Genomic DNA, 25,001 nt, shown 5'->3' with positions numbered 1-25,001 from the left:
TGCGAGGCCTGGGCCTTGCACATGCGCACGGAGCACCCTGGGGGCCACTGGGTCTTCCAGCGCACGCGCATGGACCTTGCAGTCCGAGGCGCGCATGCGCACTTGTGTCTAGCGGTTTCGCTTGCTTGGTAACCCGGAGGGAAAGATTGGAAACCGCGGAGTTTCCTCTGGGAGGCCGCGGCCAGCCGGGGCTGACTTGCTATGTTGGGCTCCGGGGGCCGTTAAAAGGCGAGAGAGACATGAGGTGTCTCTGAAGCCCGGTCGCCTGGGCCATGAAGAAGATTTTTAGCAAGAAGGGCGAATCGCCCTTGGGCTCCTTCGCGCGGCGGCGGAGGAGCAGCGCGGGCGGCGGGGGCGAGCTCGGGGAGGGCGCCTACTCGCAGCCCGGCTACCACGTCCGAGACCGAGATCTCGGCAAGATTCACAAAGCTGCCAGCGCGGGTAATGTGGCGAAAGTGCAGCAGATCCTTTTGCTCAGGAAGAATGGCTTGAACGATAGAGACAAGATGAACAGGTAATAGTCGCAAGCCTGGACTGAATGCCACGGGGGTAGGCGGGCAGGAAGAGGGGCCTTGTTTGTGGAAGCCACCTGGGGCCTGGATCAGCCTCCCACGGGCTTCGCAGCCCCTGGGACGGTGACCACCTTGCGGGTCTCCAGCTCCCAGGCCGCCTTTCTGAGCAGAAAAAAAAAAAAAACCAGAACTCTAGCTGGTTTCCGATCCCCCCGAAATCCCCTTAGAACTTAAGTGACAATTTTAAAGTGAGTTAACGAACAAAAGCACGTACAGCGTTTTATTTTTAATGTACACATTTAAGACATAATGTCATATACTTTATGGAAAGGTGCATAATGAGATAAGCAGTTTCCATAATATAGCAACTTCTGGGTTAAAAATTATTTCTATAAAATCTTTTATTTGTCAGGCGCGGTGGCTCGCGCCTGTAATCACAGCACTTTGGGAGGCTGAGGCGGGAGGATTGCTTGAGGCCAGGAGTTCAAGGCCAGCCTGGGCATTATAGCGAGGCCCTCCCTCACCCCCCGCCCATCTCTAATAGTCTCAGTTACTTGGAAGGCTGAGGCAGGGGCATCACTTGAGCCCAGGAGTTCTAGGCTGCAGTGAGGTATGTGAGTGACAACAGAGCAAGACCCTATCTTTCAAAAAGAAAAAGAAATAAAATGCCTTTAGGAAACAGACATGTAATTTGTTTTTGTTGGCATTGCTTAAGCAATCCATAGAATGGATTTTATGAATAAATGTCAGTGCATGATAATATGTGACCATTGAAAGTGGCAGTAGAGGCCAGGCGTGGTGGCTCACGCCTGTAAACCCAGCACTTTGGGAGACCAAGGCAGGCGGATATCCTGAGATCAGAAGTTCGAGACCAGCTTAGGCAACATGGTGAAACCCCGTCTCTGCTAAAAATACAAAAATTAGCCAGGCGTGGTGGCGGGAGCCTATAATCCCAGCTACTCAGAAGACTGAGGCAGGAGAATCGCTTGAACCTGGGAGGCAGAGGTTGCAGTGAGCCAAGATCATGCCACTGCACTCCATCCAGCCTGGGCAACAAGAGCAAAACTCCATCTCAAAAAAAAAAAAATGAAAAGAAAGTGGCAATAGATACAGAAGTATATTGGCATGTGAGGATACACTTTGGTATCTCAAGTGAGAAAAAAATCAGTTTGATTGTACAATATCAGTTTGATATGTATATACAGACTGGTCTTGTGTTAGCTGAAAATATGTACAAAACGTGGCAAAATTTGTTATTTCTGGGCATTTGTATAATAAGTCAAACTCTTTCCTTTTTCTTTATGATTTCTGCAATGAGTATGTATAAAAGTTCTACTGAGAATTTGTTGATGAAGTAATCCTTGGGAAAAGAGCAGGAATATGAATCTTGCACACATAAAAATAATTCCCCCCCCTTTTTTTTTGGTGGATTGCTGTCGTCTGACAACTTTTATCCTTTTCAGAAGTAAAGGGGATCTTGGCTGGGCACGGTGGCTCATGACTGGAATCCCAGCACTTTGGGAGGCCCAGGCAGGAGGATTGCTTGACCCAGGAGTTCGAAACTAGCCTGGGCAACATAGCAAGACCCTGTCTCTATTAAAAATGTAAGGTAAATCTGATCTTTTTTCTTGCCACCAAAAAATAAGAAGATAAAAAGTAAAAAGAAAAGAAAAAGGGTATCTTTCTATCTGTATTTATAGATTTTATGTATGTATTTTACCATATACGTTTTTATTATAGATTTATTATATATGCAAACAGGTACAATCATTTTATTTTAGTTGTGTCCTCATGACAATAAAAATACCGAATATAAATGATAATTAGGCCAGATTCAATGGCTTACGCCTGTAATTCCAGCACTTTGGGAGGCTGAGGAGGGCGGATCACTTGAGTCCAGGAGTTGGAGACCAGCCTGGCCAACATGGTGAAACCCTTCTGTACTAAAAGTACAAATATTAGCCAGGTGCGGTGGTACGCACCTGTAGTCTCAGCTACTTGAGAGACTGAGGCAGGCAGTAGAATAGGGTGAACCTGGGAGGCGGAGGGTACAGTGAGCCGAGATTGCACTCTGCAATCCACCCTAGGCGACAGAGCGAGACTGCATCTCAAAAAATAAATAAATAAATAAATATTATTGCAAAAGAATAAAAGAATTGCTCTACTTTATAAGAATTTTATTTAAAAATATTGAACTCCCTAACGATTTTTCCATTCTTTCAATCCATTTATTCATCAGACATAACCTGAATACCTGTTATGTAGCAGACATAGTGTACTATCTCTCTTTTTTTTTTTTTTTTTTTTTTGAGACAGAGTCTCCCTCTGTCACCGAGGCTGGAGTGCAATGGCCAGATCTCAGCTCACTGCAACCTCTGCCTCCCGGGTTCAAACGATTCTCCTGCCTCAGTCTCCCAAGTAGCTGGGATGGCTAAATTTTTTTTTTTTTTTGTATTTTTAGTAGAGACAGGGTTTCACCGTGTTAGCCAGGATGGTCTTGATCTCCTGACCTCGTGATCTACCTGCCTCGGCCTCCCAAAGTGCTGAGATTACAGGTGTGGGCCACCGCGCCTGGCCTATTTTGTTGTTGTGTTTTGTTTTTGTTGTTGAGATGGAGTCTCGCTTCTTCGCCCAGGCTGGAGTGCAATGGTGTGATCTCGGCTCAGTGCAACTTCCACCTCCTGGATTCAAGCAGTTCTCCTACCTCAGCCTCCCCAGTAGCTGGGATTACAGGCACGTGCCACCATGCCTGGCTAATTTTTATATTTTTAGTAGAGATGGGGTTCTGCCATGTTGGCCAGGCTGGTCTTGAACTCCTGACCTCAAGTGATCTGCCTGCCTTGGCCTCCCAAAGTGTTGGGATTACAGGCATGAGCCACCGCACCCAGCAACATAGTCTACTTTAATCTCTCAGGACCTTTCCATCCTTAAAACCTTTATGTTTACATACCTGCCCAGCCTGAGCAAGTTGAGAGATTTAAAATTAGACTATTAGGGCAATCTCAGTTGAAACTTTTCCTCCCTCCTCTTATTTATTTATTTTTTTGAGAAGAAATCATGCTCTGACACCCAGGCTGGAGTAAAGTGGTGTGATCTTGGCTCACTGCAACTTCACCACCGGGGTTCAAGTGATTCTTCTACCTCAGCCCCCCAAATAGCTGGGATTACAGGCACGTGCTACCATGTCCGGCTAATTTTTGTATTTTTAGCAGAGATGGGGTTTTACCATGTTGGTCAGGCTGATCTTGAACTCCTGACCTCAAGTGATCTGCCTGCCTCGTCCTGCCAAAGTGTTGGGATTACAGGCGTGAACCACTGCGCCCAGCCCCTCTTTTTAAACAAAAGTGTTTCTGAAGGTAGGAAATTATAAGAGATAACCTTTAACTGTCCTTTTGAAAATGTATGTCTTAAACACTAATATTAGTCATTGGAAATACCTGCATATATTCTATAAATCTAAATATTGAATAAAATGAGCCAACCTATTCATTTGAATCCTGAGTTTCTTTGTGTTGAAGTTTCTTGAAAACACAGTAAGAATTACTTTGTTTTAAAAGTTTGTTTTTCAATTTTAAAAATGCTTCCAATTATAGTTGTAATAAATCATGAATTGCAAGTGGCATTCCAATGTCAGAGATGTTGAAATGTGAGAAAATGAGCCTCGTAGAATCACTGAAATACAGTGTTATCTCTAATTTTATTTATTTATTTTTTTGTAGACAGGGTCTCTCTCTGTTGCCCAGGCTAGAGTATAGTGGCATGATCACAGCTCACTGCAGCCTCAACCTCCTGGGCTCAAGCGATTCTTTGGCCTTAACCTCCTGAGTAGCTGGGACCACAGGTGTGGACCATCATGCCTGGCTACTTTTTAAATTTTTTTGTAGAGATGGGGTCTCACTGTGTTGCCCAGGCTGGTCTCAAACTCTTGGACTCAAGCAGTCATCCTACCTCAGCCTCCCAAAGTTCTGGGATTCAGGCATGAGCCACCATGCCTGGCCTTATCTCTGGTCTTTAAAACATACTGTCAACTAGGTATAATTGTATCATTTCATTTAATTAAACATTTTTGTCAAACAGTAGTAATGGTAATTATATCTAAGAATTATTGAGCTCTTATTTGTGCTAGGAACTGTTCTAAACATTTTGCATAGATTCTCATTTAAGCATCCCAGTGGTGTCCTATGAGATAGCTACTATTTTGATCCCCATTTTATTGATGAGGAAACTGAGGCACTTACTAAGCCGTAATGAGTAAATGACAGAGCTTAAAGTAGGATTCAACCCCAAGTTGAACTGAATCCAAAGGTCAAGCCTTTTCTATTCAAATAGGTTGCTCTTTCATTAATGTGGTGAGTAGTAAGAGCTAATCAGTATTGTACTTTTTTCAGAAGAAAATTAAATACTTGTTTTGAAGGCAGAGGATTAACATATGTATTAGTCTGTTCTCATGCTGCTAATAAAGCCATACCCTTTATTATATGGGTAATTTATGAAGGAAAGAGGTTTAATTAACTCACAGTTCAACCTGGTTGGGGAGGCCTCAGGAAACTACGATCATGGTGGAAGGAGAAGCAAACATGTCCTTAACATGGTGTCAGCAAGGAGAAGTGCCAAGCAGAAGGGGGAAAAGCCCCTTATGAAACCGTCAAATATTGTGAAACCTCACTATCACAAGAGCAGCAGCATAGGGGAACCACCCCCACATGATTCAGTTACCTCCCACTGAGTCCCCCTCACCACACGTAGGGATCATGGGAATTGCAGTTTAGGATTTGGTTGGGGACACAGCCAAACCGTATCAACATGCTATTTAATGTTTATAGTTTTATGAATCATTGTGTGTTTTGAGACAGTGCACTACAGTTTATAAAAAGTCCTGTTGCTCTCCTAGGACGGCTCTACATTTGGCCTGTGCCAATGGTCATCCAGAAGTAGTAACTCTCCTGGTGGACAGAAAATGCCAGCTCAATGTCTGTGACAACGAAAACAGGACAGCTCTGATGAAGGTATATAGGAGCCAGCTCTTTCAGCATGAGATGGATTTGACTTAAATACATAGAATGAAAATGAATTTATCTCATTAAAATATAACTAATTGGTGAAACCTGTGATGTGTTTACTTTGCATTCCTAGAATTTATGATCTGTTTCTTGGTCTAATACTGGCAGGCTGTACAATGCCAGGAAGAGGAATGTGCAACTATTCTACTAGAACATGGTGCTGATCCAAATCTTGCCGATGTCCATGGCAACACTGCTCTCCACTATGCTATCTATAATGAGGACATACCAGTAGCAACAAAGCTGCTTTTGTATGATGCAAATATTGAAGCAAAAAACAAGGTATAGATCAACCAACTTTATTTTTACAATATTTGAAATGCATTTGTTTCAACAGCAACATATGTAAGGGTTAGTTTTCCATATTTGGAAGCGCAAGCATTCCCTGAGTGAAAGTATTTTAAAATAACTTGTCTAAGATTTTACTTTAAATGTTTATACTTATTAGGCAGTGCACCTTTTTTAATGCATTTATTGTAAATACTTGTGAAAACACAACTTGTTACAGGCAAATCTTACTTTGTTTTTTTTTTTTTTTGAGACAGAGTCTTACTCTGTCTCCCAGGCTGAAGTGCAGAGGCACGATCTCGGCTCATTGCAACCTCTGCCTCTGCCTCTGCCTCTGCCTCCTGGGTTCAAGCAATTCTCCTGCCTCAGCCTCCTGAGTAGCTGGGATTACAGGCACCCACCACCATGCCCGGCTAATTTTTGTATTTTTAGTAGAGATGGGGTTTTGCCATGTTGGCCAGGCTGGTCTCGAACTCCTGACCTCAGGTGATCCGCCCACCTCAACCTCCCAAACTGCTGGTATTACAGGCATGAGCCACTGTGCCCAGCCTAGAAGCTCTTGGTTTTGATGGGAAACAATACAATAAATACAATATGCCATGCCAAATGGTGTGATAGAAGCAAATATTCTTGAAACCGGTAAACGTTTGAAGTGAGTTTTGGAGATGACTGGAGTTCATGTGGTGAGGCAGAGGAGGGGTGTTTCAAGGGAAGCAAGTGTTTTTTTATTTGTTTTCTGTTTTATATGTTTCAATTCATAGGATCTGACATAGGGTTTTCAGTTCAGCCAAGAAATATGTCATTTTATGCATTTTAAATTGTTTTTGCTGTCTCACAGGATGACCTCACACCACTTCTAGTTGCAGTAAATGGAAAAAAGCAGCAAATGGTGGAATTTTTAATAAAGAAAAAAGCAAATGTAAATGCAGTGGATAAGTTGGAAAGGTACAGTAGCTGGTTTTGTTTTGTTTTTTTAAACCTGTGTGTTTAGAAGGTTTTTTAGATCTGCGTTTTGCATGTTACAGATTTTTTAAACCTGCTGGTTGTTCTTGAGGGGCAACAGTGATTCTGTTGCTGTTTCTCACTCAAGTCAGAAATATTAATAAGAAGATTAACACAATTATGGGGATATAGTGACAAATAGCAACACAAATCAGGTAGAAAAGCAGTTGCTTGGAGTGGGCAATATAAAAGACTATACAGTAGGATTCCTCTTCTCATAATATTGACTGATGTTTGTTATTTGTAAACCCATGTTTTTGGCCATGTGATCTGTTAGCTAATGAGGTTTCTTACCAGTTCTATAAGTTTTATAAAATGTAGACTTTAACTTTTAGTTTACTTTGTTTTTTTTTGTTTGATATCTAGTCTCCCTGTGTCACCCAGGCTGGAGCGCAGTGGCGCAATCTAGGCTCACTGCAACCTCCGCCTCCCAGGTTCAAGTGAGTCTCATGTCCCAACCTCCTGAGTAGCTGGGATTACAGGCATGCACCACCGCGCCTGGCTAATTTTCGTATTTTTTTTTTTTTTCAGTTGAGACAGGGTTTCATGATGTTGGTCAGGCTGGTTTCGAACTCCTGACCTCGTGATCCGCCCGCCTTGGCCTCCCAAAGTGTTGGGATTACAGGTGTAAGCTACTGCGCCCGGCAACTTTTTAACTCAATATTGAACTTCTTAACCCTTTTATGGTGATGTTCTAACCTCTGTTTATGCGCTTTTCCTTCAGAAATGCTGTATTAAACATCAATAGCAGTTTGAAATCATTTTTTTGGGTGCCTCTTGGCTTTAAGTTGCTGTGTTCTTTGAAGAATACTTAGGTTATCCCTAGGTGACTATTGATTGCTATTACCAGATACTGTAGTTTCATTATTTTTTTCCTTTTCTATTTTTAGTATATTTTGATGTTTTTATTTTTAATTGGTATGGGCAAAGGGAAGAAAGACAGTTTTAATTGGATAAACTTTTCCTTTATTGAAGACAAGCTATAGATGGGTGATAAAGAGAAAAGAGGCTTTAAATTCACACAAGAGTGGATTTCATTCCTTGCTCTCCCACTTGTTAAGTGTGTAAGCTTGGGGAACTTACTTATCACCAAATGTTTTCTGATATGAAAAGGGGGATACTAAATATATCTCAAGGTGGTTGTATTTAAGTAAGATTATATAACATTTAATTCGGTGCCTAGCCCATGCTTATTGGCATCATTAGCTGAAACTACTGTGACTCCTATTATTACCATTATTGTTATTATTATTTGAGACAAGGTCTGGCTCTGTCACCGAGGCTGGAGTGCAGTGGTGCCATCTTGGCTCACTACAATGTCCGCCTCTCAGGCTCAAGCAATCCTCCTGCCTCAGTCTCCCGACTAGCTGGGACTATAGGCATGTGCCACCACACCCAGCTAAGTTTTGTATTTTTTGTAGAGATGGGATTTCGCCATATTACCCAGGCTGGCCTCGAACTCCTGGGCTGTAGAGATCTACCCATCTCGGCCTCCCGAAGTGCTTGGATGAGCTGCCGCACCTGGCCACCATTATTAGTAATATTGTTTTAAGCCTGCGGGTGGCTCTTACCTGACCCTTAGCTGACTTGCAATTGTAATATATTATATCAGACTAGAGAAGAAATGGAGAATTGTTCATTTAAATCTTTGCCTACTTTAGATAAGTAAACTCAGCATAGGCTTTTGCCATCAAAGGACTTCTATATAATACCCCAGTGAGACAAGAGGCCTCTTTTTTGTCGCTTCCTTTTAGCCTTGGTGGTAATTTACAAAGATGAGCATGCAAGATGCTTATGTCTGTTAGTAGATGTAGTTAATTCTACACAGACAGGCAAGATACTAAATTGGTAAAGTATATCAAATTATCTGTGTACGTAACTTTATTAAAGTTCCTGGGATGAAATTATATCTCTTATTTTATTTATTTTTATTTATCTTTTCTGCCCTTGCTGTGATCAGTTAGTTCAGTAATAAGGGACAATTCTGTTATCTAGTTTAATGAGATGCTATATTTATAAGTGAATTCAGTTACAAATTATGAAATTTACTCAGATTGGAAACCACAAAGAATAGAATAACTAATAACCAAAATTAGGACTTAGTAATATTTTCTGAAAGTGGCAACATTTGAATATTAGAACCCTTGGAGAAATGTTTAATTGGGTTTTGTTTGGGATTCCAAAATAGTTTTAGCAAGAAGATTCAGGAACAAATTATTCCATTTCTTTACTATTTCTCTGAGCATTTAAAAAGTGTTACCTTGTTAAATCTTTATAACTGTAGTGAAATAAGGCAGTAAAATCCTTATTTTTTAGAAGATGTTGAGCCTAAGAGAAACATCTTGTCCAAAAACAAATAGCTGTTGGTTACAGAGCTAGGACTTCTTCTGAGTTCAGAACACTTTCCATTATGTCAAGCTAACTCTAGTTAATTTGCTGAGCTATACTGCCCTTACTTCATAACTATTTTACCTTACTGTTTTTCTTCTTTAATTTGAAGCTTAATAAGAAGTTTGGGCCAGGTACAGTGGCTCACGCCTGTAATCCCAGCACTTTGGGAGGCCGAGGCAGGCGAATCACGAGGTCAGGAGTTCAAGACTAGCCTGTCTAACATGGTGAAACCCTGTCTCTACTAAAAATACAAAAAATTAGCTGAAATTAGTGAGGGGCGCCTGTAATCCCAGCTACTCGGGAGGCTGAGGCAGGAGAATCACTTGAACCTGGGAGGCGGAGGTTGCAGTAAGCCGAGATCATACCACTGCATTCCCGCCTGAGCAACAGAGTAAGACTCTGTCTCAAAAAAAAAAAAAAGAAAGTTTGTAGAGCTCACATATTTGAAGTGTATGTGATAATTAAAGTTCTGCTATTAGCTCTGATGTTGGCTGAAATACTCTAAGATTTTGAGATATTTGGTAAATATTTTTTTGTATCCGTATTAAAATAATTTTATATATTACATTTTTCTATACATAGCAGTCACCAACTAATTCCAGAGTATAAAGAAGAAAGGATACCTAAAAATTCTTCTCAAAATAGTAATTCAGGTAAGACTTCCGATAGTGGATTACTCTTGGTAAATACCATGGATAAAAAAGTAGAAGTAAGGAAGTGTTGATCACAAAAAAGCAGTTAAAAAAATCAGTGTATAAAGTGCATGTGTATTTTTTCTTAATTTCTCTTGGTAATTTAGAATTCAGAATTATTTAAGAAGTTACTTGTAGTTATTTATTATGTCAAATGGTACTATCTGAAAAAAATTCATTTACTTAGTTATCATCCCTAAATTCCTATATGAAATTTTTGTATAAATAGGAAAAAAGGGCCGGGCGCGGTGGCTCAAGCCTGTAATCCCAGCACTTTGGGAGGCCGAGGCGGGCGGATCACAAGGTCAGGAGATCGAGACCACAGTGAAACCCCGTCTCTACTAAAAACACAAAAAATTAGCTGGGCGCGGTGGCGGGCGCCTGTAGTCCCAGCTACTCAGGAGGCTGAGGCAGGAGAATGGCATGAACCCGGGAGGCGGAGCTTGCAGTGAGCCGAGATCGCGCCACTGCACTCCAGCCTGGGCAACAGCGTGAGACTCCGTCTCAAAAAAAAAAAAAAAAAATAGGAAAAAAGGTTTTTAAGTTAGTATGTTGTGTATTTCCTTTATAATCACATTATAATGAACTAGACTTGTAAAAAAAGGATATTCTATTTAATTTTTATAATAAATGATTTGTGTTTATTAAATGAATATTAATTACAGTTGACCCTTGAGCAATGTGCATGTTAGGACTGGTAATCCCTGTGCAGCTGAAAATCTGCATTAACTTTCGACTCCCCCAAAACTTAACTACTAATTGCCTACTGTTGACTGCAAGCCTTATGATAATATAGTCAATTAACATGTATTACATATACATATTATATAATGTATTATAGTAAAGTAAGCTACAAGAAAGAAATTATGATTAAGAAAATCATTAAAGAAGAAAAAATGTATTTACTACTCATTGAGTGGAAGCTGATTATCATAGAGGTCTTCATCCTGCTTGTCAACATGTTGAGTAGACTGAGAAGCAGGAGGAAGAGGAGAGGTTGGTCCTGCTGTCTTGGGGTGGCAGAGGTGAAGAAGTCCATATATAGGTGGACTTGTGCAGTTCAAACCTGTATTGTTCAAGTGTCATTACATAGTGATTTGTGTCACTAAAAATTAACTATCTTTAAAAGTGGGAACTCAACAGTATCTTTCTGGTACCATAAACAAATGGCAGTAAGAACTGCAGAACTTAGCCAGTGTGCACCAATACCAATAGGAAATTATTTTTTAAAGATACTGAATACAGAAGTCAGAAAAGCAATTCCTTGTTGAGAAGCACAAGTCATATTACTTATTCTTAAACCAACAAAATCTCATTATTACTGATTTTATTCAACCTAAGTTGAAATAGGATGCTTCTGGCCAGGTGCGGTGGCTCACACCTATAATCCCAGCACTTTCAGAGGCCTAGGCAGGCGGATTATGAGGTCAGGAGTTCAAGACCAACCTGGCCAATATGGTGAAACCTTGTCTCTACTAAAAATACAAAACTTAGCTGGGTGTGGTGACACGCACCTGTAATCCCAGCTACTCAGGAGGCAGAGGCAGGAGAATGGCTTGAACCAGGAGGCAGAGGTTGCAGTGAGCCAAGATTGTGTCACTACACTCCAGCCTGGGTGACAGAATGAGACTCCATCTCAAAAAAAAAAAAAAAAAAAAAGGTGTGTTCTTCTGTCTGCTGGATAATTGTGATGATAACAGTAATTTTATTAGAATAAAACACTCCGTTATCATTAGCTAAAAGATTATCATGATGAATATTCAAATATCTCAACTCTGGGCTCAATGAATTATAATGGAAGTACAAAAATATCCAATGGGAGACTCTAAAAAAAAAAAAAGTACAGAAAGGTTTTTGTTTTTTTTTTCCCAAGATGGAGTTTCACTCTTGTTGCCCAGGCTGGAGTGCAATGGTGCGATCTCGGCTCACTGCAGCCTCCGCCTCCCAGGTTCAAGCGGTTCTCCTGCCTCAGCCTCAGCCTCCCGAGTAGCCGAGATTACAGGCACCTGCCACCACGACCGGCCAATTTTTGTATTTTTAGTAGAGACGCAGATTCACCATGTTGGCCAGGCTGGTCTCGAACTCCTGACCTTAGGTGATCTGCCCACCTTGGCCTCCCAAAGTGTTAGGGTTACAGGCTTGAGACACTGTGCCCAGTCAGAAATGTTTCACCATGACGAAAATGCTACTATGCTACCTGGATGTGACATTGAATGCACTGTATAATCTGAACTGCATGAAGACACATTTAATTTAGTACATATTTATCAAATAACTTTTATAGGTTAGGTTTTGCAAGTTGCAAGAAACATGACTATGGAACAGATATAGTTTTGGTCTTTAAAGTTTTCATAATAGAATGGAGCTGTTCTATTTCATTTGTGGTTTTTCAATGAAAACGTAACTGATTTCTTTTTTTTTTTTTTTTTTTTTTTTTTGAGACGGAGTCTCGCTCTGTCGCCCAGGCTAGAGTGCAGTGGCGCGATCTCGGCTCACTGCAAGCTCCGCCTCCCGGGTTCACGCCATTCTCCTGCCTCAGCCTCCCGAGTAGCTGGGACTACAGGCGCCCACAACCGCGCCCGGCTAATTTTTTGTATTTTTAGTAGAGACGGGGTTTCACCGTGGTCTCGATCTCCTGACCTTGTGATCCGCCCACCTCGGCCTCCCAAAGTGCTGGGATTACAGGCTTTAGCCACCGCGCCCGGCCGAAAACGTAACTGATTTCTATAATTGTTTACTTAGCAAATAACTGTCAAGTATCTTTTAGGTACTAAGCATTTTTCTAGTGTTACACAATGCAAACATTTTATTTCTTTTCTTTGCTCTTGTTGCCCAGGCTGGAGTGCAGTGGTGTGATCTTGGCTTGGCTCACTGCAACCTCCGCCTCCCAGGTTCAAGCGATTCTCCTCCCTCAGCCTCTCAGGTAGCTGGGATTACAGGCATGTACCACCACACCCGGCTACTTTTGTATTTTTAGTAGAGATGGGGTTTCACCAAGTTGGTCAGGCTGGTCTCGAACTCCTGATCTCAGGTGATCCACCCATCTTGGCCTCCCAAAATGCTGGGATTACAGGTGTAAGCCACCATGCCCAGCTTCCTTTTTTTTTTTTTTCCAAATCCACATCAGCTAACCACAAAATACAAACATTTAAAAAATAGAGTCAGGTGCTTATTATGATCATTGTAGTTTTTATTGTTTACTACTTTATTCAGTGCTTTTTGTGTGCCAGATGCCCTCTGGGAGCTTCTAATTATCATTTATTCCGTATTTATTATATATTATTATGTGCCAGACACTTTATGGTAAAGAATTAAAGTTTTAAAACAGTGGGTGGGATATAAGGTAAGCATGCAGAGTGAGTAGAAGTTTGCCAGGTACAAAGTCAGAAGAATGATCCTTAACAGAAGGAACAACTGACAAGATTCCATGCTTGGCAGAAGGAACAGCAAATCTAAAGCTAAGACACTTGAGTGAACTTCACGAGGGTTTATGGGTGTTCAGTTTTGCTAGTGCAAAAAGTGTAATATGGAAGTGGTTGGGAATGTGGTGAATACCTAGCTAAGGCAAACTTATGAAAGACTTTTTTAATAGTTCAGCGTAGATCTTAGCCTGTAGGCCATGGGAAATTTATCAGTTAAAATGCTTTTGGCTGCAAATAATGGGTGACCTAACTAGAAGTGCTAAAATAATAAGAACCATAGTTGTTTTGGTGGTTCAATGATGTCATTGGATCCCACTTGTTGTCCCTCTTTTAGCTATGCCCTCGGCAGTGTTTTTGTTCATATCTCCCTTCATGGTTGGCTAAGAAGCAGCAGCTCCAAACATCATGTTCTCACAAAAGTATAGATCTAACAGCTAGAAGTACTGCTTTTCTTTGTTTTTTTTTTTGTTTGTTTTTTAAGACGGAGTCTTGCTCTGTTACCCAGGCTGGAGTGCAGTGGTACGATCTCAGCTCACTGAAAGCTCCACCTCCCGGGTTCACGTCATTCTCCTGCTTCAGCTTCCCGAGTAACTGGGACCACAGGCGCCCACCACCTCGCCCGGCTAGTTTTTTGTACTTTTTAGTAGAGACGGGGTTTCACCGTGTTAGCTAGGATGGTCTCGATCTCCTGACCTCGTGATCCGCCCGTCTCGGCCTCCCAAAGTGCTGGGATTACAGGCTTGAGCCACCGCGCCCGGCCCACGTTTCTTTTAAATAGGAAGAAAACTTAGAGGCTTGCACAAACTTAGAGGTTCCTATTTTATTATTATTTTTTTCAAGACAGGGCCTCACTCTGTCTCCCAGGCTGGAGTACAGTGGTGCAATCACAGCTCACTGCAGCCTTGACTACCGGGCTCAGGTGATCCTCCCACCTCAGCCTCCTGGATACCTGTGACTGTGGGTGCGCACCATCACACCTGGCTGATTTTTTATAGAGACGTTTCATCACATTGCCCAGACTTGTGTCAAACTCCTGAGATCAAGCCATCTGCCTGCTTTAGTCTCCCCAAGTGCTGGGATTATAGGCACGAGCCACCATTCCCGGCCTCATCACATTTTATTAGCTGGTTACATCACATGCTCATTTTTAAACCAGTCACTGGGAAAGCAAATGTAATTACTGTGATTAGCTTAAAATAATAATTTCTCTTTTGGAGCTGGGTAGGGTATTGGGATGCTAAATATCCAAGTAGACTTGTGTTTTTCCAGCACAAAAGATTAAAGAATTGGATAGGGAGTCAGCAATGTTCGCTGCGGGGATTCATTGGAGAATTTTAAGCATGGGAGTCACAAGATTAGATCTGAGTATTAGGGCATTCTGGCTATGGTGTAAAGCAGGGATTGGCAGCTTTTCTGTAAAGGGCCAGTTGAAAAATATTTTAGGCCATGTAGTCTTTTTTTTTTTTTTTTTTTTTTTTTGAGACAGAGTCTCACTCTGTTGCCCAGGCTGGAGTGCAGTGGCCAGATCTTGGCTCATTGCAAGCTCTGCCTCCCGGGTTTACGCCATTCTCCTGCCTCAGCCTCCCGAGTAGCTGGGACTACAGGTGCCCGCCACCTCGCCTGGCTAGTTTTTTTTTTGTATTTTTTAGTAGAGATGGGGTTTCACTGTGTTAGCCAGAATGGTCTCGATCTCCTGACCTCGTGATCTGCCCGCCTCGGCCTCCCAAAGTGCTAGGATTACAGGCTTCAACCACCGTGCCCGGCCTTTTTTTTTTTTTTTTTAAGTTGGAGTTTCACTCTTGTTGCCCAGGCTGGAGTGCAATGGCGTGATCTTGGCTCGCTGCAACCTCCGCTTTCTGGGTTCAAGCGATTCTCCTGCCTCAGCCTCCTGAGTAGCTGGGATTACAGGTGCATTCCACCATGCCTAGCTAATTTTTGTATTTTTAGTAGAGGTGGGTTTTCTCCATGTTGGTCAGGCTGGTTTTGAACTCCTGGCCTCATGATCTGCCTGCCTCGGCCTCCCAAAGTGCTGGGATTACAGGTGTGAGCCACTGCGCCCGGCCTAGGCCATGTAGTCTTTGTCATAGCTATGCAACCCTGCCATTGTAAGGTGAAAGCAGTCATAGATTATATGTAAGTTAATAACATGACTGTGCTTTAGTAAACCTTTATTTACAAAACCATATGGCTGGCTGGAATTGGCTTGTGGCCTCTAGTTTGCTGGTCCCTCATATATACAGGACAGATGGAAGGTAAGCACGTAAAGAGATTGGGAAACAAAGGAAGCTTTTGCAGCAGTCAGTCATAGTTTCCTTGTCACTAATCCTTGGACTGGTATTCATCCATTATGAGGTTTTCACCATCCATGGTGAAATACATACAGTTAGGAAGCTCAGTTTATTTATTTTATTTTGTTTATTCTTTTAGAGATGAGGTCTCACTATGTTAGGCCAGGCTGGTCTCAAACTCCTGGCCTCAAGTGATCCTCCTGCCTTGGCCTCCCAAAGTGCTGGGATTATATGCATGAGGCACCATACCTGGCCGGTTTATTCATTTTAAAATGTTGGTCTTTTTCTTCATGTTATGACTTTTTAATTAGTTTTGCTTAGATTTTTTTTTTTTTCATTTAAGAAATAACATTTAAAGTGCATGGGTTTTTTTTTTTTTCTTTGTGAAAGCCATCAGTTCGGAGTCCATGTTTTACTAGGAAATATAAACATATTAAGTAAATAACACATTAAGTAAATGTGTTTATATTTCCAGGGGTAGTGGAAATGTAAGGCAGAGGCAGAAAAGCGGTACAGTTAAAAGGATTTAGTGATTATTGAGTGTAAAAAGTTAGGGGGCAGGGAGGAATCTCAGATGATTCGTAGGTTTCCAGGTTGTGCACAAGCATTTAAACTGGACACCAGAAGTAGGAAATTGTCAGGTGAGTAGAGAAGACTGGCAGGTCTTCAGGGAAGATTAACTTTTTTCTATAATGTGAGTTTAATGGAATATTTATGTAGGATATTAATTCTATTATAGTCTCCAGATATGGTCCCAGAGGGATACTTTGTAACAAAGCATCAGTCTTATGCTTTAAATTATATATATTTTTCTATTGTTGATTTAAAATGTGTTTTACTTTTCTCTTTAATAGTGGATGAGAGCTCTGAAGACTCCTTAAGCAGGTAGTATTTTACAGATTTTTAAAAATACATTTAAAGGAATACAGGAAAAGAAACTGTTGAGTGCTCTACTCTGGACTAGATACCATATTATGTGCTTCTCCATATAGTCATCCCAACAGCTTCGCAAAGTATCTGTGCTATTATAACCCAACTGTGTGGTTCAGAGAGGTTGATTAATTGGCCCATGACATCACAGTTAGCAAGCAACCGACCCATGATTTGACTCAGCCTGCTTGGCTCCCAAATCCTTTCTCTTGCCCCTCAACATAGATTGATAGAGACCTGTGCAGCACCGGATCAAGGTACAGGTCCAAATCAGATCAATTCAGAGACCTTCATTTAGTTATGTGTTAACTCTCAGAGTTTTTCTTAGGAGCCTGGTTAATCCAACAATTTGTCCTAATATGTTTGATAATTGCAGTGGTAACTACTTTGATTTTATCATCAAATGTTTTAGGCCATATCTCACTTAGCTGTGGCCATAGGGCCATACATTTTACATAAGCAGACCATGCAAGTCCTAGGAAGGAATTATTTTACTGTAAGTGAGGGCTATCTACCTGTAGACCATATTGTGTTAATTGTATTTAGCATGTAGTTAGACGATATTTCAGATTTATTTCTCTACCTACTGACTTCACAGTTTGGTTTTCCCTTTAGGCTAGTACTCCAGCTCCATCTGAGTTGCTAGAAAGGATATGATTTTGTTTCTCTCTCTCTTTTTTTTTAAATAACTGCATAGGGCGAGGCGCGGTGGCTCATGCCTGTAATCCCAGCACTTTGGGAGGCTGAGGCAGGCAGATCACGAGGTCAGGAGTTTGAGACCAGCCTGGCTAACATGGTGAAACCCTGTCTCTACTAAAAATACAAAAAAATTAGCCGGGCGTGGTGGCACGTGCCTGTTGTCCCAGCTACTCAGGAGGCTGAGACAGGAGAACTGCTTGAACCTGGGAGGCAGAGGTTACAGTGAGCCAAGATTGTACCACTGCACTTCAGCCTTGGTGACCGCGCGGGACTGCATCTCAAAAAAAACGAAAAAAAAAAAAATCAAAAAAAAAAAAAAAAAACTGCATAGTATTCTATGGTATATTTATACCACATATTCTTTATCCAGCCAACTGGGTTCTATTATTTTTTTCCATTTCTGCCAACTGTATTCCCCATTTTCCTATCAACAGAATCAAAGCACCTAGAATTTCAAGATTTTAAGGAATCAGACTAATCAGAATGTTTTGTAGTACTTCAGTCTGTGTTTAACATTTTGGTCAAATGGTTCCGATGGAGAACCTGAAACTCAGATTAAGGGGATTTATTTGGATATGATATTCGAACTCATTTCAGAGCCTAGTACTCTTCCTTCTTTATCATCCTACAGGTTAATATTTTAATAATAGAAAGGGTGAGTGGATCTAGTGAACATAGTGCAAGAGGAAAGAATGAAATTAGAGGGAGGCCAAGTTTGAAGAGAAATAATACTGGGTTGGATAGGAACAGGGCTTTTGGAAAAGAGATCAGAATATTGGGGTTTCTGACAAGTTCGATAATGATAAATTATAGGAATGAAGGATACAGGATGTTGGGAATTATCTAGAAAGGCATATTAAAATAGGGGGTTCAGGGGAGTCCTGAACAGGTTGTTGCTTTTCTTATATAATTGGAAGAACCAACAAACTCTCAGGGTTTCTACTGAAAAATGTTAAAATAATATGAGCCACTGGGAAGAGTCTCTACAGCCAATAGGAATGTGCTGTGACTACTTCTGCCTCAACTTATAGAGCGATGGCTTTGAGCCCCTCAAGTACTTTGGAGCTGGAGGCTGCTGAACTACGTAGATCTGTGGCCCAGGGCAGGTGTCCCCTCACCTCTGCCTCTTTTCCCAATTCTCTGATGTCCTTCTCATGGACATGTAGGGTAGGGCAGGAGTAAGATTGGCTGGCAAGTCAGTCACAGAGTTACCCAACTCACAGAGTTGGGTAGTTGGTAACATGCCTGTGCTGGTGGCAGATGACGGAGACTCCATTTAGCTTGTTTTCCAGGAGCGGAGAAATAGAGAGCTCCTACTCTTGGGCATTTGAGACCATCCTTTCAGGAATTTGTGCTTTCATAGGCTGAAGACTTAAAGGTTGGAGATGCTATGGAGCCCTGCAAAAGAGGGATCTGTAAGTGGGAGCTCATAGGAAGGAAGGTGTTTAGATAGTACTTAGGGAAATACAGGTACAACTACCAGGACTCTTTCTCCAGCAGTCTTTCTCTTTGGGTATCTGAGTGCCTATAAATATTTTTAAGGGCTTGCTAGTTTAAGGCAGGACCTCTATAGGGAAAATAATTGGATTTTATAACCTTTACTGTTTTAGTATTTCTGGTGTGAGTAGTCCCAACAACAGCATATACATTTGTGTTTTGACTTTTGCCCATCTAGCTTTCAAACATTTCAGACATTGCAGGGGACTCCCTATACTGTTTTAGGGTGAAGGGAAACAGTGAGGCCTTAAGTGGTTTTCATGTTGAAGAACCAAGACTGCCATTTTTGAGTGACACAGATTAGTCTTTGAACTGGAGATAGATATGTGGAGAAGGGACAGTGTATCTTTCTACCTTGTTTTATTTATTTATTTTATTATTATTATTATTATTATTGGTTTTTTTTTTTTTTGAGACAAAGTCTTGGACTGTTGCCCAGGCTGGAGTGCAACGGCATGATCTCAGCTCACTGCAACCTCCACTTCCCGGGTTCACACAATTCTCCTGCCTCTGCCTCCCAAGTAGCTGCGACCACAGGTGCACACCACCAAACCTAGCTAATTCTTTGTATTTTTAGTAGAGATGGGGTTTCACTATCTTGGCCAGACTGGCCTTGAACTCCTGACCTCATGATCTGCCCACCTTGGCCTCCCAAAGTGCTGAGATTATACGGATGAGCCACTGCACCCAGCCTATTTATTTATTTTTATTTTTTGAGACAGTGTGTCACCCAGGCTGGAGTGCAGTGGCATGATCTTGGCTCACTGCAATCTCTGCCTCCCAGGTTCAAGCGATTCTCTTGCCCCAGCCTCCTTAGTAGCTGGGATTACAGACATGTGCCACCAGGCCTGGTTAATTTTTGTATTTTAGTAGAGACAGGGTTTTGCCATGTTGGCCAGGCTGGTCTCAAATTCCTGGGCTCCAGTTATCTGCCTGCCTCCACCTCCCAAAGTTCTGGGATTACAGGCACAAGCCACTGCATCTGGTCTCCACTTGTTTTAGATTATCAGATTTGTGCTGGTTCAGGTAACCAAAGTTAAATCAGCTATTAATTGGATTATCAGTTCAACCTTCAGGACAATTTGTGAAGACAAAGTATTCCCAGGCTCTGCCAATGTCTTGGCTGTCACTATTAGTTATAGAACTAAGGTTGAGTCTTTTTTTTTTTTTTTTTTTTTTTTGAGACGGAGTCTCGCTCTGTCGCCCAGGCTGGAGTGCAGTGGCGCGATTTCGGCTCACTGCAAGCTCCGCCTCCTGGGTTCATGCCATTCTCCTGCCTCAGCCTCCCGAGTAGCTGGGACTACAGGCGCCGCCACCAAGCCCGGCTAGTTTTTCGTATTTTTTAGTAGAGACGGGGTTTCACCGTGTTAGCCAGGATGGTCTTGATCTCCTGACCTCGTGATCCGCCCGTCTCGGCCTCCCAAAGTGCTGGGATTACAGGGTTGAGCCACCGCGCCTGGCCTGGTTGAGTCTTTACTGAATGTTTTATAGTTTCAGAGAGGTAGAGGTAGCAATAGGTAACTAAAATAGTTTTCAAAAACAAGGTCAAATTTTAATTAGATCAAGAAGCATCATTTAATATACAGACAATTGACCTTTCACCAAGGTTTTGTTTTTTTGGAGGGGGCATCCAGATTGAAAACTGTAAGCTGGTTTTTGTTTTGTTTTGTTTTTAAAGAAATGAATTCACTCATTTTTATATATTTTTGTTCTAAAGGCTTTCTGGCAAACCAGGTGTTGATGATTCATGGCCTACCTCAGATGATGAAGACCTCAATTTTGATACCAAGGTAAAGTGCTCTCTCATGAACTTAATTTTCTTACGCTGAATCTAGTTTCGTATAGTATTCTCTTAAAATTTAGCAGTGGTCTACTTATTATTGTTTTCTGTTTGTAATGGAAAGGTGGTCAGAGGAAGCCATTTTATAGAAATATGGCCAGTTGAATTCTTTTTTTTTTTTTTTTTTTACTTTAGTAAATAACAAAGGATTGATAAATAATTTGAGGGAGTGGGGATTGCAAAAAAAGAATATTCTGGAAAATACATAGTGACAGGAAAATTATATTGGGAAAAGTTTTCCTATAATAGAGGAAATATGAAATTTGGTCAAAGTTTATATGGATAAGCATTCCTACTATGATTTTAAAATCTTTTTCCATTTTTCTGTCTCTGTAGTAAGAATGTTACAGCTTTCAGGAAGTATTAGATAATTTTTAACTAATTGGATGACTTAAAATTAAACTCTTCACTACAGAAGTATTTTTTTAAAAACTGGTTGTAAATACTAATCAGTATTATCAGGGGTATTCTATGAACAAAAGCCTGTGTTACAGGTGTGTGTTTCTCCATGTGCCTTATTATACTTAAAGCTTTTCCTTTTCTTCCTTGACTTAAGCTCACACTTGATTGATAGTCATGCCTCTATTTTTTTTCTCCCTACACTTTCATCTTTTAAAAATGATTTATCTCAGCCTAAATGTTTCCTTACAGAATACGTTTCTTCAGTGTCTGTTTTTTCAGTCCATGTTTGTCTCCATTTGCAGCATATTTAGGTGCAGCTTTCTATTTAGTAGTTATGTGTGGCTTTTGTTCAGCAATCATCGCCCCACAAGGATTATTTTTGTTTTTTCCTCTCTTTCTTGTAAGGAGCTGAATTTATACAATCATTTATTTTTAGCTTTTTGACAGAATAGAAGCAGCCTATACTATTTGCAATGCCAACCCACTTAAATAAGATACACTAAGAATAAAATGCTCACAGTTTTTATCACAAGAGGTAATTCATGCAAATATAAATCATGCATACACATTTCAGAAAATAATATGTAATTAATTTAAATGTCTTAATGTTTGACTTTTATACTATTCTACCTAGGAATAAATTTTCATTCTAGGCTACTGTGGTTAAGAAAATAATCGAATAGATATCATAGTATTTATAAAATAATCAACTAGGGGTAAGGGGAGTAACCTTTGCAGGATATCTGTATCATCTCTCATAATCCTTACCCCATGAGAAGATGTAGTAAATGGCAGAACTGAGGTTTAAATCTACATCTGAGTGACTCCAAAATCTGTGTTCTTTGTGTTAGATCATGTAGTAATTTGTCACTGTCTATTACAGTTATTTGATCAAATTTGATACTTGTTATTTTTAAAGCTTGTTATTCTTATTTTTGTTTTCTAGAATGTCCCAAAACCAAGCTTAGCAAAGCTAATGACTGCTTCTCAGCAATCCAGGAAAAATTGTAAGCTGTTTGAAAACTGATTATTCTTGTGTTATTCACTGATTCTTAATTACAAATATTTTCATTTACTCTTTATTTTGTTTTTACTGTAGTAGAAGCAACATATGGCATTGTGAGAACAGGAAGCAGAACTTTGTTTGAGGATAGAGATTCTGATAGTCAAGATGAAGTTGTGGTTGAAAGCCTTCCTACAACATCAGTCAAAGCCCAGGGCTTTTCTCATCCTACCTGTCAATCACCTGACCCCCTTCCAAAACCGTCCCACAAGTCGTTAGCAAACCCTGGTCTTATAAAGGTAAGTATTTTTAAAAAAACTTTTTTCGCGTACCCTTCCCCTGCCCCCACAATCTTCATAATGATGTGTCTATTGAGATGATCATACGGTTTTTGTTTCTAATTCTGTGTATATGATGAATCACATTTATTGACTTGCATATGTTGAACCATCCCTGCATCCTTGAAATGAAACCCACTTAGTCATGGTGAATTATTACTTTGTGATGTGCTGTTGGATTCGGTTTGCTAGTATTTTCTTGAGGAATTTTGTATCTGTATTCATCAGAGATATTGGTCTGCAGTTTTCTTTTTTTTTGTTGTGTCCTTTTCTGGCTTTGGTATAGTGTGATACTGGCTTCATAGAATGAGTTAGGGAGGATTCCCCCCTTCTCAATCTTTTGGAATAGTTTCAGTAGAATTGTTACCAGTTCTCTTTTGAATGTCTGGTAGAATTTAGCTATGAATCCGTGTGGCCCTGAGCTTTTTTCTTGTTGGCAGTTTTAAAATTACTGATTCAGTCTCACGCTTATTACTGGTCTGTTCAGGATTTCTGTTTCTTCCTGATTCAAGCTAGAGGAGTTATATGTTTCCAGGAATTTAGCTGTTTGCTCTAGATTTTCTAGTTTGTGTGCATAGAGGTGTTTATAGTAGTCTTGAATGATCTTTTGTATTTCTGTGGTATCAGTTGTAATGTCTCCACATTCATTCCTACTTGAGCTTATTTGTATCATCTCTCTTTTCTTATTGTAGCTAGTGATCTATCAACTGTGTTACCTTTTAAAAAAAATCGTCTTGCACGGTGGCTCACTCCTGTAATCCCAGCACTTTGGGAGGCCTAGGCGGGCAGATCACCTGAGGTCAGGAGTTCGAGACCAGCCTGGCCCACATGGTAAAACTCTGTCTTTACTAAAAATACAGAAAAAATTAGCTGAGCGTGGTCTTGGGTGCCTGTAATCCCAGCTTCTTGGGAGGCTGAGGCAGGAGAATCACTTGAACCCAGGAGGTGGCGGTTGTAGTGAGCCAAGATCGTGCCATTGCACTCCAGCCTGGGTGACAAGAGTGAAACTCTGTCTAAAAAAAAAACCAAACAAACGAAAAACAAACTTTTTGTTTCATTGATCTTTTGTATTGTGTTTTTGGTTATAAATACATTTAGCTCTGCTCTGATCTTTGTTATTTCATTTCTTCTGCTAGCTTTGGGTTTGGTTTGTCCTTGTTTCTCTAATTTCCTAAGGTGTGATGTTAGTGCTGATTGGCTATAACAGGTTTTGATAATTTGTAGCACTGTTACTTATTTCAAAACATTTTAAAATTTCCTTCTTGATTTTATTACTAACTCTGAAATCAGGAGCAGATCATTAAATTAAATGGAAATTACCATATGTTTGTATAATTTTGAGAGTTCCTTTTGGAATTGATTTCTATGTATTCTGCTGTGGTCTGAGAAGATACTTCATATGATTTCAGTTTTTTAAAATTTATTAAGACTTATTGTATGGCCTGTCATATGGTCTGTCTTGGAGAATGTTCCATGTGCTTATTAAAAGAATGTATATTCTGCAGTTCTCAGGTAGAATGTTTGGTAAATATCTGTTAGATTCATTTGTTCTTGAGTGCAGTTTAAGTCCAGTATTTTTTTTTTGGCTTTCTGCCTTGATGACCTGTCTAGTGCTGTCAGTGGAGTGTTGAAGTCCTGTACTGTTATTGTGTTGCTATATCTTTTCTTAGGTTTTCTTAGGTCTAGTAGTAATAGTTTTATGAATCTGGGAGCTCTGAAGATAGGTGCGTATATATTTAGAATTTTTAGATCTTACTGAATCGATCCTTTCATCGTTATATATGTGACCATTTTTATTTATTTTTACTGTCGTTGCTTTAAACTCTGTTTTATCTGATATAGGAATAGTTTCTCCTGCTCACTTTTGGTTTCTCTTTGTGTGAAATATCTGTTTCCACCCCTTTATCTTGAGAGTACAGGAATCCTTACATGATAGGTGTGTCTCCTGAAAACAGTAGAGAAATTTGGTTTGTGATTTTTAAAAATCCATTCTGCCAACCTGCATCTTTTAAGTGGAGCATTTAGACCATTTACATTCAAAGGTAATTTGAGATGTGAGGTGCTATTCCAGTCATTGTGTTGATTGTTATTTAGTGACTTTGTTTCCTCTATTATGTTTTGTTTTATAAACCTTGTGAATTGTATGCTTTCAGAAATTTCTAATCTGTTTTGTATCAACCTTTTATTTCAATATTGAGAACTTTTATATATATTTCTTGTAGGGCTTGTCTAGTATTGACAGATTCCCTCAGCATTTGCTTCTTCAAGAAAGACTTTATTTTTCCTTCATTTATGAAACTTAGTTTTGTTTGATACACAATTCTTGGCTGACAATTTTTTTCCTATTTAAGGAGGCTGTAGATAGGACTGCATTCCCTCCTGGCTTGTGAAGGTTTCTGCTGAGAAGTCTGCTGTCAGTCTGATAGGTTTTCCTTTACAGGTTATTTTTAAAAATTATTTTTTTTAAATTTAATTTTATTTTATTCTTTTTATTTTTGTCTGATTGGATTAATTTGAAAGCCTTGTCTTCAAACTTTAAAGTTCTTACTTCTATTTGGCATAGCCTACTGTTAAAACTTCCCACTACTTTTTTTTTCCCCCTTGAGACAGAGTCTCTCTCTGTCACCCAGGCTGGAG

The 25,001-nt window shown here is 40.3% G+C and overlaps 2 protein-coding genes across 12 annotated transcripts in view; one reads left to right on the top strand and one right to left on the bottom strand.

Moving 5' to 3' along the window:
- The window catches only part of RAB18 (RAB18, member RAS oncogene family), a 539,744-nt gene that overhangs the window by 381,466 nt on the left and 133,277 nt on the right, over nt 1-25,001 (bottom strand). The window lies entirely within an intron of this gene.
- ANKRD26 (ankyrin repeat domain containing 26) overlaps nt 101-25,001 on the top strand; it is a 94,660-nt gene continuing 69,759 nt past the window's right edge. For 5 of the 11 annotated variants that reach the window (XM_050804484.1, XM_050804475.1, XM_050804474.1 and 2 more), the window contains exons 1-9: nt 118-514; nt 5,404-5,518; nt 5,681-5,854; nt 6,699-6,805; nt 9,836-9,906; nt 16,510-16,540; nt 20,499-20,571; nt 21,970-22,030; nt 22,123-22,325. In XM_050804484.1, the coding sequence (XP_050660441.1) occupies nt 273-514; nt 5,404-5,518; nt 5,681-5,854; nt 6,699-6,805; nt 9,836-9,906; nt 16,510-16,540; nt 20,499-20,571; nt 21,970-22,030; nt 22,123-22,325 (1,077 nt within the window). In that variant the 5' untranslated portion in view covers nt 118-272. Of the gene's footprint in view, nt 515-1,975; nt 2,122-5,403; nt 5,519-5,680; nt 5,855-6,698; nt 6,806-9,835; nt 9,907-16,509; nt 16,541-19,124; nt 19,319-20,498; nt 20,572-21,969; nt 22,031-22,122; nt 22,326-25,001 lie in introns of those variants that run through there. The other 6 variants (XM_050804482.1, XM_050804481.1, XM_050804478.1 and 3 more) reach the window with 5 other exon arrangements.

Source organism: Macaca thibetana, chromosome 9 (assembly GCF_024542745.1).
Source record: "Macaca thibetana thibetana isolate TM-01 chromosome 9, ASM2454274v1, whole genome shotgun sequence".
In the NCBI taxonomy this organism is placed as follows: domain Eukaryota; kingdom Metazoa; phylum Chordata; class Mammalia; order Primates; family Cercopithecidae; genus Macaca; species Macaca thibetana.
This window is presented reverse-complemented; position numbering and strand designations above follow the sequence as displayed.